The 16899-nt window shown below is 38.2% G+C and overlaps 1 protein-coding gene across 1 annotated transcript; it reads right to left on the reverse strand.

Moving 5' to 3' along the window:
* Window positions 1-13890: 13890 nt before the first annotated feature.
* On the reverse strand, window positions 13891-16899 carry LOC138887132 (uncharacterized). The gene is made up of 7 exons (XM_070168848.1): window positions 16516-16899; window positions 15958-15987; window positions 15391-15876; window positions 15029-15202; window positions 14842-14855; window positions 14657-14729; window positions 13891-14181 (listed from the first exon to the last, which is right to left on the reverse strand). Exons 1-7 carry the CDS (start codon window positions 16897-16899, stop codon window positions 13891-13893), a joined length of 1452 nt encoding a protein of 483 aa, XP_070024949.1.

Genomic DNA, 16899 nt, shown 5'->3' on the forward strand with positions numbered 1-16899 from the left:
TGTGATATACTTGAAATAGTGGTAACAATGACACTGGATGATATACTTGAACAGTGGTAACAATGGCACTGTATGATATAAATTGGTCAGGTAACAATGGCTGACCGGTCAGGTAACAATGACTGACCAAGATATTGCGCTTGGGCTGTAGGAGCCCCTCCGGAGTCTGTACACACCCCCAGTGAGCGCCGTCGACGATAAATAAATATGGATGGCTCGGGCTGCACGCCGCAGTGGGTACTGGAATGTACCATCATATGCATTGCATTGCATTCATGTATTTGTATTTATACTGGTGTTTAGCTGCTCAGTTCCATATGTTGCTGTATATTCGGATTGTAGCTTACTTTGTGTATTTACTGGATTTTCTTATCTTCGGACTGTAGTTACTTTTATTACTCACTGGGTCGGAGTACTCACTTTACTCCCTGCACCTTGTGTGCAGATCCAGGGCAGTCTCAGGCTCAGTAGATCCAGTTGATCAGCAGATCCAACCTCTGGGAGTATCGAGGTAGCTGCACGGCATTCGCAGCCATTGATCTTCTCCCTCCTATCCTATCTCTTTATTTCCGCATTATCGGTCTTTGGATATACCGTGTATTAGGATGATATTCTGTATTCTAGAGGCTCAGATTCGTGGCACCGGGTCCTAGTGAGATTATATTGTGTATTTTGGTAAAATCTTCAGTACTTTAATCTTGATTAATTGATATTTCTTTCCGCTATTTTTGATAAATTGGGTTAAGTGTTGAATAATGGTCGGGCTTGCCTAGTAGTGTGATGGGCGCCATCACGACCGGGATTTGGGTCGCGACAAGTTGGTATCAGAGCCTAGGTTACTTGGTCTCGCGAGTCATGAGCCAGTTTAGTAGAGTCTCGCGGATCGGTACGGAGACGTCTGTACTTATCCTCGAGAGGCTGCCGAACCTTTAGGATAACTTCACATTCTTGAATTCTTATCGTGCGTCCTTGATTCAGCTTGAAAAGAAACTTTTCAAATTCCTTCCGCGTGATCGTATGGACCAACGGGCGCTCAGTATCAGATGTGTCTCGATGGCTTTTGATTCCTTGATCGAGGGGCAAGGTGTAATCTCTGTGAGTTTGAAGTTAGACCAGTCTGGAGGACTTGAGGCCAAATCTTTTCCAATGGCTTGAGCACCGAGGTGGTGTTTTGAACTCATATGTTCATTATTGTCCTTGTTAGCTGGAATGGCGGTTGGATATCCACGTGATGAGTATGTTAGTGTTGCGAGGTGTATTTGTACGACTTGGTAGTGGCGAAGAAGCCTACTGGATAGTAGATGAACTATTAAGTGATTCGTTTCTTATTGTGATTTGTTGAGTAGCCTGAGTTATGGGCGCGTGAAGAATATTTTTCGTGTCTCCTAGTTAGATAAGTTTGGGAGCTGAGATCGCTTCTGTAAATGTATTATGACAAAATCGTTGAGTCAAGGAGACTACCTTGAAGGTCGAAAATATTAAAGGAAGAATATGTTCCTACTTGGTTGAATAGCCCAATAATGGAGGGTTGAAGGGTATTTTCTATGTGTTATGATTCAAATAGGTGCAGCGTATGTCCATGTATCAATTTAGATTTATGTATATGCATTGTGATGCTTTGTAAAGTTGTGGATGTGTTGTTAGGATGGTTTTGGTGATTCTCTGGCAGGTGGATAGGACCAATTACAAAGGAGGCTCTACCGAAATTTTTGAAAAATTTAGGACTTAAAAAAAAAAAAAATTGGTCGCCTAGAGAGTGGGCTTAACTGTTGTGTGAGTAAATGCAAGAATTGTAGAAGAGTTAAAATTCCAGATGATTCGTGTTTCCACGAGCTTATGATGGAATGAGTTTAATCTCACCATGATATTACGACAACAATAGAGTATATGTGTTGTGATCTATGGCTTCGAGCCAAGTTGGGGAGCTTGCTGTTGATTAGCTGATTGCACGGTTTATTACCTGCGTGAATTCTGGTTATTGGCGTATTGGTGGGTTATTGCAGCTACGGAAAAGGACCATGAGTGGTAATTTGAGTAAATGAATTGTTGGATGCATGCTATGGTTAGCCTTATTGGCTCATGTTCAGACTTGAGGGAAGATTCATGATTTATGCCTCGTATAGGTGCAGGCTTCGAGGGAAGTGATCCCTCTAGGTGCTTTATCGAGAGGGTATTCATATGTTATAAAATTCAGTAGAGTTGGTTGCATTCGGGGCCAAGTCAGAGCTGGGTGGCTCTCAATAGCGGTCCTAGTTAATTCAAGAGGTAAAGTGTGGTGCCTAATGATTTTGAGTCTATAAGTACGGTTAAGAGTCAAGCTTTTGAAGCAGCTTATGAAGAAAGGCACAGAATGTTCTATGATGTTTTGACTTGCGGTGTAGCATTTGAGAGACATGAAATGGTCATGGTATTTGAGACAGCATGGTCTCGTGATTTAAGGTCACTCGGGGTGAGTTTGGTTGAAATAAGTTAGGTGTTAAAGGGAGATATTATTATTTCTAAGGCAATCAAGGATAAATTGGAAGGAAGTAGATTGATTAGCCATAGTTGAGTTGGTATACTGGTGTCAGTGATCGGTTCGTTCAGCGTGATCGAGTTATGCATGTGAGGCTTGTCGGCCGCAGTGATTGATGTTATTCTGAAGCATTCTTTTGTTAGGGCCTATTATGAGTAGGCGGATCCCAGAAAGTGTTATGGTGGCTTGGACAACTACTTAGAGATTGGCATATTCGACGATTATGAGGATTCGCCTGTATGCTGCTATAGTTCTCCTGAAGTGAGTTAAATGGAAAGTCTTATGTGATGAAGTATTAGCCTATCGGCGGTTCCATAGTTGTGATGGAAATCGCGTCTATCGTATATTGGCACGTGAGGTGCAGTGAGTGGTATGGAATTTGAAGTAAGGACCAAGGTTGCAGTTTGGTCAATGACTGTGATGTCACGATCTCGGATGAGCAGTATATGAGTTTCAGTGTTTTGAGTAAGATGGGTATTGACGTCAGTATCACCTGAGGTCGGTGTTCTGTGAGAAAGGCTTTGCATCCTGGTTAGGGATTCTTGATCGCTTTTCAGCGTTAGTGCAACCGGTGGTTTGGATGTGCAGACCCGTTAATTATTTCGGAAGATGGTGGGAGCTTGTCCCACAGGAATATTGTATAAGTGTGACATGTAGTCACTTGATTAATTAGAAATTTAAACCAAGTATGAGGATTTTGGTAATATCATCCATTTGAGAATTTATGCCTGGAGGGCACTCTGTTTATTGGGTTATGGACCTGTGAAAGATTATTGGCCTAGCTTGGCACGATCAGGATCGACTTGAGGTCGGTGGATAGATTTAAATGTGGAAGTGAGCCTTACGTCAGGCCAGTTGTGTTTATTTCAGCAATGCGCTCTTTATGGAAGGATAGTCGCAGTCTTATTTCGTGGTCAGTTAATTCATGTAAAGATATATTGCACCGTATGAGTTGTGAGACGGCTTGGTAAATTCCTTATGTGTTGAGGTTCCGCTCAGCGGTGATGTTATATGAGCAGGATGAGACTTAGATCATGTATCGCACCTCAGTTGTGCTTGAGTTTGTAGCCTATAGCGCTATATGTTTCCTTGGGAATGATATTATGCACCTTAGTGTGTTTATGACCGATATTCGGTATTTTGATGTGATGAGCTATTCAGCTCGACGTATATCTCCTTATGTGAGTTCTATATGTGGATCGGGTGGCACACCGCCATGGGTATGTTGTTTGGATCGGGTTGCACGCCGCAACAGTGTGATGTTCAGTTCAGTGCCCATATTTGCTTTTGTGTGTTCTGTTTCCCTGTTTTCTGAGGAAGTCTATGTTAGTGTGCGAGTTGAGTAGTTCCTTCTAGAGTTCGCCTTCCTTTTGTATCGCGTTCGAATTGATAGCATACTGGCACATTGTGGCGTCTTGTGGGATTTTTGATTATGTCTGAGGTGGCTTATTGCCTGAGCAGTTCGTACTGGGTGAGACAAGGTTACTAGATTTGGGGTCAGTGCAGACTGATTATATGAAGTATATTATAGAGCAAAGATCATTCTTTGGTTTGGGACAAGGTAATGGAACTTGTCAGGAGTGTAAATCTAATGAATTGTTGATTCAGCAGTTGGTTGTGAATTTCGGCACATCTCTTCAGTCGTATCGGTGTTGAAAAAAAAACTAGAGCAACACCTGTGTAGATCATGAGATGCAATGAGAGCATCAGATTCGTGGAATTTCGACTATTATGTTTAAAGAATGTTATTGTGGTTCTATGAGTGAAGTGATGCAAAGTATGAATTCAGCAAAGTTATGCAGTCATGTTTGGGTACAGCGTGTGGAGATTGATATGGTGGTTGTATGATGGAAACAGGCTTGGCAGGGAAATTCAGGATGTTGGAATTGGGCCTAATGGCTTATTTGCTTGAATAAATAAGTATATCTACAGAATTATCGAGCTAATGTGCTCAACGGAGTAGTGGTAGCATGGGAAGGTGCATGATGTGTTAAACAAGTGATTTCAGACTACTTCAGTGTAGTTCTCAGCACGTTCGAGGACGAACGTATGTTTAAGTGGGGGAGATTGTAACGACCCGACCGGTCGTTTTGAGCTCCGGCGCGTCATTCAGCAGTTTGAGGCCATGAGCGGCTTCATCTCAGGTATATTGACTTGTGTGTATGGTCAGAATTAAAATTCAGGAAGTTTGGAGTCAAATCTAAATGGAAATTCTCATTTTGAAAGCTTAAAATTGAAGAAATGAACTAGGATTGGAATTTTGAGTAAACGACCTCGGAATTGGGATTTGAAGATTCCAGCAGGTTCGTATGATGATTTCGGACTTGGGCGTATGCCCGGATCGGGTTTTGGATAACCTGGGAGCGTTTTGGCGCCTATTGTGGAAGATAGCATTTTAGAAGAAATTGCATCAGTTTGGTTTAAAATGCATTTCAGTGTTATTGATGTCCGTTTGGGATTCTGAGACTGGGAGTAGCTCCGTATGGTGATTCTGGATTTGGGAGCGCGATCGGAAGTTAATTCGGAGGTCCGTAGGTCATTTTGGAGTCGTTCGGCTAAAGATGGAAAATTGAAGGTTTTTGAGAAAATTTGGCCGGAAGTGGAAATTTTGATATCGGATTCGAAATGCGAATTTTATGGTTTGGATAGCTTCGTTAGGTTATTTGGGACTTAGGAGTGTGTCCGGAATATCTTTGTGTTGAAATATATGAATTATGGGAAAAATTTGGAAAATTTTGATATTTAATATTGTTAATGTTGACTTTGGTCAACATTTTTGGTAAACGGACCCGGACCCGTAATTTTTTGATCTCGAAAGGTTCATAGAAAAATATGGGAGTTGAATGTGTTTCCGGAATCGAATTCCGAGATCCCAGGCCCGAGAAATGAATTTTTTCGTGAAATTATTTTCTGAAAATGTTTAAGGAAAATGAAAATGAAATTTGATCAGAAAGTAATGGTATCGGGCTCATATTTTGGTTCCGATGCCCGGTACAGGTCATATATGTTGGTTAAACGCTTCCTGTAAAGTTTGGTTACAAACGGACGTTGTTTGACGAGTTTCGGCCTTTAATTGGAAAATTTGAAAGTTTATGAAATTTGAAAGAATTCTTGGATTTAAGGCTCAAATCATTGATTTTGATGTTATTTTGGCGATTTGATCGCTCAAACAAGTTTGTGTGATGTTTTAGAGTCAGTGTTCATATTTGGTTTGGAGCCTCGAGGGTTCAGGAGTGTTTCGGAGGTGTCTCGGAGTGATTTCGGACTTAGGAAAAATTGCAGAAAATTGCAGAAAATTCTGCTGTGCCCAGAAAATTTTAGGTGCGAGTAGTCCAGTTTGGAAGCTCATATCTTGTAATCTATAAGAAATCAGAAAAAGTGCAAAACACAAAAGTTGTATCCTATACATTCTAGTTTTTAGAAAGTTAAACCATTTGCGATTTGGATATCATCTCAGAAAGTTAAGATGGATCGAAAAGGGCTACTGGAGCAATTTCGGCAGAATTTACGATGCACTTTAGAAGCTTATATCTCGGGATATATAAAGAGCTATATGGTGTACAACCTATCAAATTAAAGATCTTTGAGTCTAGTTTCTAAATCTTCAAACCGTTTGTCATTTGGATATTCAGACAAGACGTTATGGCTGTTTAAACATAAGGTGTCCGACAAGGAACAATTTTAATAGGATGTACAACTTGTATAGCACAAGTGCAAGGTACAACTCGACGAAGCAAAGGCAGATTCTTTTATACACGGATTTAGCTCACTTTTCTTCATTTCTTCAAAGTATGGACAATTTTTTGGGAGCTTCAAGAGGGGAATTTCATCATCAATATGAAGGTAAGTTATCCCCACCTATTTTGAGTTAAGTACATCATTTATGTATGGATTTGAGCATGAAAATTGTAGAAAAATTGAGGATTTAGGCCTAGGGATTTGAAAATAAGATTTGGTGATTTGAGGGATCAAATGAACTTCGATTTTGGTAAATTTTATATGTACGGACTCGTGGAGAGATGAGGAATCCGGTGATGTGACTTTCGTAATTTTTCGAGAAGTGGGCCCGGGGCTCGGGTTTTACAAATTTCGTGATTTTCGATATTTTTCGAGTCTTTTCGATTGGGTTATATTCCCTTAGCCTATTGTAATATATTCCTTGTGGTTTTGGCAAGATTTGACGCGCGAGGAGGTCGATTCGAAAGAAAAGGGCATCGCGGAGTAGACTTTTGGCCATCTTGAGGTGAGTAATAGATGTAAATGTTGTTCTGAGGGTTTAAAACCCCGGACTTTCACATCGTAACGCTATATTGAGGCGTGACACGCACTCCATGGCGAGTGCGGGGTCGGATACTATTGGGGATTTTGACTTGGTCCATCCCGTGTGATGTTTATACTATACTGGTGATTGATACACATACTTCATTGATATTACTGGGCTTGATGCCATGTTTGGGGCCTTGTGCCGATTTGTAAAATCCTTCAAGGATTGATATTACTGCTTAGCATGATTTGCATATCATTTAATTTCAGTCCAAGGTTTTAAATGCTGTTTTGCAAACTCAGCCATAATTCTAAGTGTTGAAAACTTAAATGATATTTTTAAATGTATTCCGGGCTGGGAACTTCTGTTTTGTAAATGCCCAAGGGGCTTATTATATTATTTTCTGGACTGATTATAAAGTGACTTGAAACAGTGGTAACAATGACACTGTGTGATATACTTGAAACAGTGGTAACAATGACACTGTGTGATATACTTGAAATAGTGGTAACAATGACACTGGATGATATACTTGAACAGTGGTAACAATGGCACTGTATGATATAAATTGGTCAGGTAACAATGGCTGACCGGTCAGGTAACAATGACTGACCAAGATATTGCGCTTGGGCTGTAGGAGCCCCTCCGGAGTCTGTACACACCCCCAGTGAGCGCCGTCGACGATAAATAAATATGGATGGCTCGGGCTGCACGCCGCAGTGGGTACTGGAATGTACCATCATATGCATTGCATTGCATTCATGTATTTGTATTTATACTGGTGTTTAGCTGCTCAGTTCCATATGTTGCTGTATATTCGGATTGTAGCTTACTTTGTGTATTTACTGGATTTTCTTATCTTCGGACTGTAGTTACTTTTATTACTCACTGGGTCGGAGTACTCACTTTACTCCCTGCACCTTGTGTGCAGATCCAGGGCAGTCTCAGGCTCAGTAGATCCAGTTGATCAGCAGATCCAGCCTCTGGGAGTATCGAGGTAGCTGCACGGCGTTCGCAGCCATTGATCTTCTCCCTCCTATCCTATCTCTTTATTTCCGCATTATCGGACTTTGGATATACCGTGTATTAGGATGATATTCTGTATTCTAGAGGCTCAGATTCGTGACACCGGGTCCTAGTGAGATTATATTGTGTATTTTGTTAAAATCTTCAGTACTTTAATCTTGCTTAATTGATATTTCTTTCTGCTATTTTTGATAAATTGGGTTAAGTGTTGAATAATGGTCGGGCTTGCCCAGTAGTGTGCTGGGCGCCATCACGACCGTGATTTGGGTCGCGACATATTCTTAGCAGACGCACTTGCTAGTCAAATATTCTTGGTTTGATTCACAGGAAACGCACATCCCGGTCAATTCTTTAGTTTTACTCTCATCATTGCATCACAAAACACTCACGCAAGTGTACGCGATCTTCAAGTAATATAGTAATAAGTAAAGTATCATTCCCACGAGGACTTAGGATCAACTTATCGACTAATGCAAACTCAAACAATTATCAATTCAAGCTAATTCATCACAAAAAACATAAATAATGAATTTACAATTTAACTAGTAATCAAAGAATAATACAACGCAAAGTTACTACGCCACTTATGAAATTTTCTTTTAACAATTAATAAAAGAGATATTGCAGGGTCATGGGCTTGCTACAGATCATGCTACACTTTTAGCTTAAGAATGATTTATTGAATTATCTGGGTTATTGGTTATAAGGTTGATAATATCCATAAGAATCTATCGAATTCTTATGCACCTATTCAAGTTAAATTAATACCTATATTTCTATGGCATTAATATTAACTCAAATGCATTTGCAATTCCTATTTTTTTAACCAAACAAGGCAATTAAGTATAGTTCTATCTTAATCGCGAATCTTTCACCCGATGCCCAGGATCAAGATCTTGTTCTATTTGATTCTATATGCAATCAAGAATTTCCTTTTTCAAGTTTAACTCAAGATTCGTAAATATTATTTCATTGTTAGCTACACAGTAAAATAATTAACAACATAATCAAATTAACAACCCATAACGATAAATTCAAGATCATCAATTTAAACTTCAAACAACATAATCATCTAACACCCATAACCCCAGTATATTTGGGTTTTTAGCCACTCATAATTATACAAACATCAAAAATATAAGTCTTAAACATAAAATAAATAGATACTAAAAGAAAGTTTAGAAAAACCCTTTTAATCCTTGCTCCAAAGTGTTATCTCCTCTTGATTTTTATCCTCCAAGAAGAATTTCCTCTTCTTTTTGTCTCCAAAAATAGGTCTGCCCCCATCAATAATGGTTGATTTACCCTTTTTAATCGTGTAAGAATGAGTTTTGACAATTATTCCCTTTTTAGACCAAAATAGAGTAGTTCTGCAAATTTTACACGTCCGCGGCGCCGCGCGCGACGCCTTGTGCGATGCGTACATGGATTGGACAGAGACAGAATACAATTTAACGGAGTAGAAAAAAATTTTCGCTGGAATTGCACTGCCGCGGCGCCCCACGCGGCGCACCCCACAGCATGGCAGTGCAAATTTCTGCGTTGCTTCGTTTTTTCATTTGTTTTGCTATCTGGGCTTGCTTTGTGACCCCCGAACACGATCCCGACTTGATTTATTTAGCTTTTACTTAGACTTCAAAGCCCCAAATTAATCAAATTCATCCCAAATTTAATTCTTAATTCGGAATCTCTTCCTGCAAGGCATAAAGCATGAATTTAGTACAATTCATTATTATTTAAGCTCAAATATTTGTAAAATGCAATAATTAAAGTGTTGTTACAACGACTAAAATACGAGTTTTTAACCTATTATCAACACCCCATACTTAAACTATTGCTCGCCCTCGAGCAATCAACATACACTTCACACAAGGACGACTTTTTTATCTAATAATTTCTCTGGCAACACATGCCGACACTTAAGTACCAATTCATAATATTTCAACCTCAAGACATGACTCACAAGTGCCACGCATTTTTATAACTTGCTTACTTACTCTAACACAAGGGTCAAAACTTTTCCTTGCTTTTACAAATCATGTGCCCTCCACAACTAATATAGACTAGTTCCTCTCAACATAGTATTCAAGAATATTTAGGAACTCAAAATAGGAAGAATTAACTCACTCTCAGAATTGAAATTCATGTGCAACAAATGACACGCCATATGCTTTCCCCTAGAGTAATACTCTACTAATCGAGCTTATTCAATCAAAGATCAAATAGGACTTTAATTGGTTCTAATGCAGGCTGAGGAAGGGTGTGATAAATATAGATTGTAGTAGCTACACCTCTTTGAGCACTTCATACATACACCATTTCATTTCATATTACTCTTATGTTAAACCATCTCCAACCTTTTTGAGGTTTTACATAATACCAACAAATCCCATTCTCTTTAAGCACCATAAGCAAAGGAGTGTTACTAATGAAAATCCATCCCCTATATATATATATATATGTATGTATATATGTATGTGCGTGTATATATATATATATATACATATATATATATATATATATATATGTATGTATGTATGTATGTATGTATTTATGTATGTATGTATTTATGTATGTATTTTTTTTAAAATAAACCAACAAATCTCTTCTCAACTTTAACAACATTAAAACAACACTAAGTGCTCATGAGAGATAGAGGTTCAAACAACTGATATATTTATATAAATTGGTAAGGTTTATAATGTGGATGCCAAAGAAATAGGAATAACAGCTCAAAAGGTTTGACTAAGATATATACAACTAGATGGGAACAATTATAAAACAGGTTCAACAAAGAAATGCCTATATCATCTCCTAAACTGAATAATGCTACTATTTCGCTTTGCAAAACACTTGAGGGCAAGTTCTAGATATCAACTGTTATGCACAGAATATTTCAACAACCTCAGTCACACAGTGGCACACAATTCATTCAAGCTTAGATCTTTCTCGACTCTCTAGTCAAAACAGTTAAGCATAGTTATAAATACACAATTTAAGGCACTTATTTTAGAATCAAGAACTGAGATTGAGCATCACAAATAAAGTACATACCACTTCTAAAGCATGTGCATTTGAGGAGATTAACTCTGTAAGTTAGTAACTTTTTATTCAATTGAACTAAAAAAAAATTACACTATACCTGGTTCAAATACACCCTTGAAAAAGAATCGCGGCATAAAGAAAAACCAAGGGGAAAATTTTAAATTAAACCAAAACTAGCATACATTAAACTGAAATAAAAGGCAATCTTTTTTTTTCGAATTTCAACTTCATTTCCCTCAAGAAAATCCATGGTCGGGAAAAAAATCGAAATTAGTACCACTTACTACCTACAAACGTAACAGTCTAAACAAAATCAAACAATCAAAAATATGAAAAATACAAAAGTAAGTACATTACAACAGGGGCAAGTCACCCCACACTTAAAAACTTGCATTGTCCCTAATGCAAAAGATCAAAATAGATCAGAAAAGAGACTCTCTGAGGCCATTGGCCTAAGCATCTTCATCTTCAAAGGTGCGCAAATATTCCTCGTCATCTGAGGGAATAGAGTTCACATTTTCATCCGGTGGAAATTGTCCTTGCTAAGTCATTCCTAACCACTGTTGAGTGAAAGGAGATAGAGGGTGATTTTGTTGTAACTCTTCCAATTTCACTTCCCCTCTAGAAGTGCGAAGGCGCAGGTCAGTAAATAATATCTACAAAGTCTCTTCCACCTGGACAAACCTTTGATCGGCATTAAGTGCAGCTGCAGGCGGATCTATCACAGTCGTGACATCAAGTGCCCTGATAGGATATGTTACTTCTATCTTCCGATCATAGGGATACTCTTCTTCAATGTAGTGTGTCCGCAATTGCCGAGTGATCATACTCGGATAACGTAGGTGGCTTCCCCCAAAAGGTCTCACTTCTGACATATGTTCCAGCATAATTTTCCCAAGATCAACCTGCATTCCTGTTAAAAATGCATAAATCAAACAAACTTTTAGTTTTGTTACGTCTGTATCACTTTGTGTCGGCATGATTTTTGCATTTATTAGATTCAAAATAACTCGTGCAGGACGCTGGAATGTTCCTTTTTTCATCTCCTTGTGAAACTCATTTGAATCTTTAGTCCACAAGGCAAAGAAATCTGCACCACATAGCTGCCTGCGAATGTGTGAGTAGTCTGGTCTATGAAGGAACCTTTGAAACAGCTTATCTGAATGCTCAGTGAAACCCATTATTTGATTTATGACCTTTGATGAAAATGGAATCACTCTGTTTCTAACCCTGACTTGATAACTTGCATCTAAATAGCCTCCTGGTTGCCAATTTGCGTAAAATTCTTTTGCCAAGTTGATATTCACCCTATCACCTTGGCGAAACAACCCTTCAAAACCCAAAGCTCGAATGTTAGTATATACTGCATTATACTTACGAGCGAGCTTTGTTTCATCTATGGAAACTTTAGGAGTTGGTGGCACAGCAGGAACAAATGATTGGAACCATTGTATTGTATGGGCTGGAATAGCCCTGATGCCATATTTGCACTCTGGTACCTCATCTGCATCAGGATCAAAGTGTTCCTCTTCCTCCTCAACTGGTGACGGAGGGGGTGCCCTTCTACCTCTACGTCGGCTAGTAGATGCAGCCTCAGATAGGCCAGTGTTTGATCTTTTGCTTGGGCACCGAGACATTATACCTACACAACATGATATATTAGCTAAAACACACAAAAATCATTTTAAGAGCAAGTGGAGTAAATACCTCACACTTATATTATTATCATGTTGACACTTAGCATGTATAACAGGGATTCAAACTACCATGTTCTTCAATTAGAATGATATAATGCTTATCGACCTACCCAATCATTAGAGAGAATTGCAACAATTAAAAATAATAAAAAAAAACTAGGCTAAAAATATTAAAAATAAACATAAAAAAGAAATTAGTCCATTTTACAAAATTCAAAATTATTATACAAAATATACTACATAGGCACATTAGCATGAATCTTATATATCATTTTACATAAAGTAAGTGGAAAACCATGATTTAGCCTAATGTCATAGTTGTTATCAATAATAACATCTCACAATGCAATTTGTTTCTTAATTTGCAACATTACTCAATTTCATGTCACTTAGACATTTTAACAAACACATTATAAGCATGTCTTGTATTCTTAAATTTTCAACTTGAAATGAGGCATAATCACCATATCAACAACACAAATATGCCTCACATCACAACTATAACATCACCACATCTTCACAATAATATTCAATGCACAATTTTTCACTTTCTTACATGTATTTTCGAAATAGTATACCCCTAAACAATCTTCAATAAGAAACTCAACCCATATTACCTCAAAACTCCCTAAAATCCTCCATAATCACAAAGAGAATATACATTCTAAGTTTCTAATACTATTTTCAACAATATTAACAAAACAAACTAAAAGAAAATTAAGAACACAATTCTTGCTAGGGTTTATACAAATATAATTGAAAATAAGAAGGAAATACAAAATGAAATACTACTAGATTGAAGGAAAAGAGAGAAGAGAATACTTACCTTGCAAAAAGAAGAAGGATTTAAGGATAGATTTTTGAGTGAAATTAATTATTTGGGTCTTTTTGGGTTTAGTCTCAGAGAGGAAGAGAGTTTCGGAGAGGGTCAATGAAATAAGGGGAAGGGGGTTCGAATTTAAGGGATTCTTTTAAAAACAATTGCCTACCGCATCGGCCCCCCGCGGCGCGGTAGGCCAAAAATCCCAGTTGCTCTGTAATAATTTGTATTCTACATCGTCTGTGCAATTTTTCCTGGCGCGGTGTGTGGCACGAATCCCCATGCGACGTGGTAGACCAATTTTTCACAGAGTTAGCCTATTTTTCAATTTTTAGCTCACAATTCACACCCTACATCTTTTTACATTGATTTTATGCAAAACTCATGCTTGCACCTGACTAAAAACATTATAACATCTATAATTTAATATTTCTAAACTACAATTAAAAGGTAGTGATGTTAGTCATTGGGTTGCCTCCCAACAAGCGCCTAATTTAACGTCGCGGCACGACTCAACACTTCATCATGCATCAACCAAATCTACCGAGGTCTTGTGACATTTAAGATCACCACCCCAATAGTGTTTTACTCGCTGCCCATTCACCAAGAATGTACCACTTGAATTTATATCCCGCAATTCAACTGTTCCATAAGGAGTCACACTTATCACAACGAAAGGGCCTACCCAACGAGACTTATGCTTTCCAGGAAAAAGCTTTAGCCTTGAATTAAACAAGAGAAATTCTTGACCTGGCTCAAACTCACGATGTTGGATGTGCTTGTCATGCCTCCTCTTGGTCTTTTCTTTATACAACTTGGCATTTTCATAAGCATGCAACCGAAACTCATCAAGTTCATTAAGTTGTAGCAGTCTTTTTTCACCGGCTAAGTCCATATCCATATTTAGCTATTTGATTGCCCAATAAGCCTTGTGTTCTAGCTCTACGGGCAAATGACATGCCTTCCCTTAAACCAACCTGTACGGAGAAGTACCTATTGGAGTCTTGTATGCAGTTCGGTAAGCCCACAATGCATCTTCTAACTTACCGGACCAATCTTTCCTATTTGTACTCCTGTTTTCTCCAAAATCTGTTTTACCTCTATGTTTGACACTTCAACTTGACCACTCATTTGAGGGTGGTATGCAGTAGCAACCTTGTGTCTACCCCATATTTTGCTATAACATTTTTCAACAATTTGTTACAAAAGTGTGTTCCTCAATCACTTATCAATACCCTTGGAGTTTTAAATCGTGTGAAAATGTGCTTCTTTACGAAACTTACCATTACCTTTGCATCATTAGTAGGAAGAGCAATGGCCTCAACCCACTTAGACACATAATCAACTGCAACCAAAATGTATCTGTGACCATTAGAGTATGGAAATGGTCCCATGAAATCAATTCCCCGGACATCAAAGAGCTCTACTACCAAAATATTTAGCAAAGGCATCTTGTTCCTCTTCGTGATTTTACCTTTTATTTGACACCTGTCACAATTTTTAACAAAAGCATGTGCATCTTTAAACAACTTTGGCCAGTAAAAACCTGATTGCAAAACCTTTTGTGCAGTTCAGTTTTCACCATGATGACCTCCATAAAGAGAAGCATGACAATCATGCAATATCAAATTCATATCCTCCTCAGGGACACACCTCCTTACCAATTGATCTGCGCATTGCTTGTATAGAAAAGGCTCGTCCCACATGTAGAATCTCACGTCATGTAAAAATTGTCTTTTATGATCAGCTGTGAATTCTGGTAGAGTCACACCACTTGCAATAAAATTCACATAATCAGCATACCATGGGGTTTCATCCGAAGTAATGGCTAGTAACTGTTCATCAAAAATGTTTCTTTGATTGATTCTCGTTCAGTGACATGGCCTCGATTTCTATCCTGGATAAGTGATCTGCAACCTGATTCTATGTCCCTTTTCGATCTCGAATCTCTAAATCAAATTTCTGCAAAAGAAGAACCCATTGGATTAACCTTGGCTTGGCATCTTTCTTTGCAAATAAATACCTGATAGTTGTGATCTGTGTAAACTATGACTTTGGTTCCCACTAGATAGGACCTGAACTTATCAAATGCCCATACTACTGTAAGCAACTCTTTTTTAGTAACATTATAATTCATTTGTGCTCGATTAAGAGTTCTGCTCGCGTAATGAATGGAGTAAAAGATCTTCTCCTTCCGCTGCCCTAAAACAGCTCCAATAGCTATGTCACTTGCGTCACACATCAACACAAATAGAAAGTTCCAATCCGGAGCAATGATAATTGGTGCAGTAACTAATCTTCTTTTTAGCTCATCAAATGCTTTCAGACAAACATCATCAAACTTGAAGGATGTATCTTTCTCAAGAAGCTTACACAAAGGAGATGAAATTTTTGAAATAGCCTTAATTAAATGATGATAAAAACTTGCATGGCCCAAGAAACTGCGAATGCCTCTAACTGATGTTGGTGGAGGTATTTTTTCAATTGCTTCCACCTTTGCTATATCTACCTGCAATACATTCTTGGACACTTTATGCCCTAGGACTATACCTTCTCTTACCATGAAATGACATTTTTCCCAATTCAGTACCAAATTTGTTTCTTCACACCTAGCAAGTACCTTGTCAAGATTCATTAAACATTCATCAAAAGAACATCAAAATACAAAAAAATCATCCATAAATACTTCCATAAATCTTTCAACCATATCAGTAAAAATAGCCGTCATACACCTTTGAAAATTCACAAGTTCATTGCAAAGACCAAATGACATTCTTTTAAATGCATATGTCCTATAGGGACATGTAAATGTGGTCTTCTCTTGGTCCTCTAGGGCTATAACAATCTGATTATATCCCGAGTAGCCATCCAAAAAATAGTAGTATTTTTGCCCAGCTAATCTATCAAGCATTTGGTCAATAAAGGGGAGAGGAAAATGGTCTTTTCGGGCAGCATTATTCAATTTTCTATAATCTATGCAAATCATCCACCCAGTAACAGTTCGAATGGGAATCAGATCATTGTTTACATTTGTCACTACAGTCATTCCTCCTTTCTTTGGAACACATTGGACTGGGCTTACCCATTTGCTATCATAGATTGGAAATACAATACCTGCATCAAGTCATTTAATCACTTCCTTTCTTACCACCTCTTTTATGTTGGGATTTAAGCGGCGTTGTTGTTCTATGCTCGGCTTGTGTCCTTCCTCCATGAGAATTTTATGCATGCAAAAAGCTGGACTAATACCTCTTATGTCAGACATTGTCCACCCAATTGCTCTTTTATGCTCACGTAGTACTCTCAGCAATTTTTCCTCCTGCAATTCAGACAAGTCAGAAGAAATAATAACAGGTAACGTATCAGAACTATCCAAATAAGCATAATGAAGGTGAGAATGTAAAGGTTTTAGTTCCAATTTTGGAGCTTCTTCAATTGATGGCTTTGGAGGAGGACCATTTGGCCTGTTCAAAGGTTCAAAGGGATTTAAACCTTTCATATATTCACATGATGCATTCAAAATATGCTTCAT

The sequence above is a fragment of the Nicotiana sylvestris genome, chromosome 3 (assembly GCF_000393655.2).
Source record: "Nicotiana sylvestris chromosome 3, ASM39365v2, whole genome shotgun sequence".
Classification (NCBI taxonomy): Eukaryota; Viridiplantae; Streptophyta; class Magnoliopsida; order Solanales; family Solanaceae; genus Nicotiana; species Nicotiana sylvestris.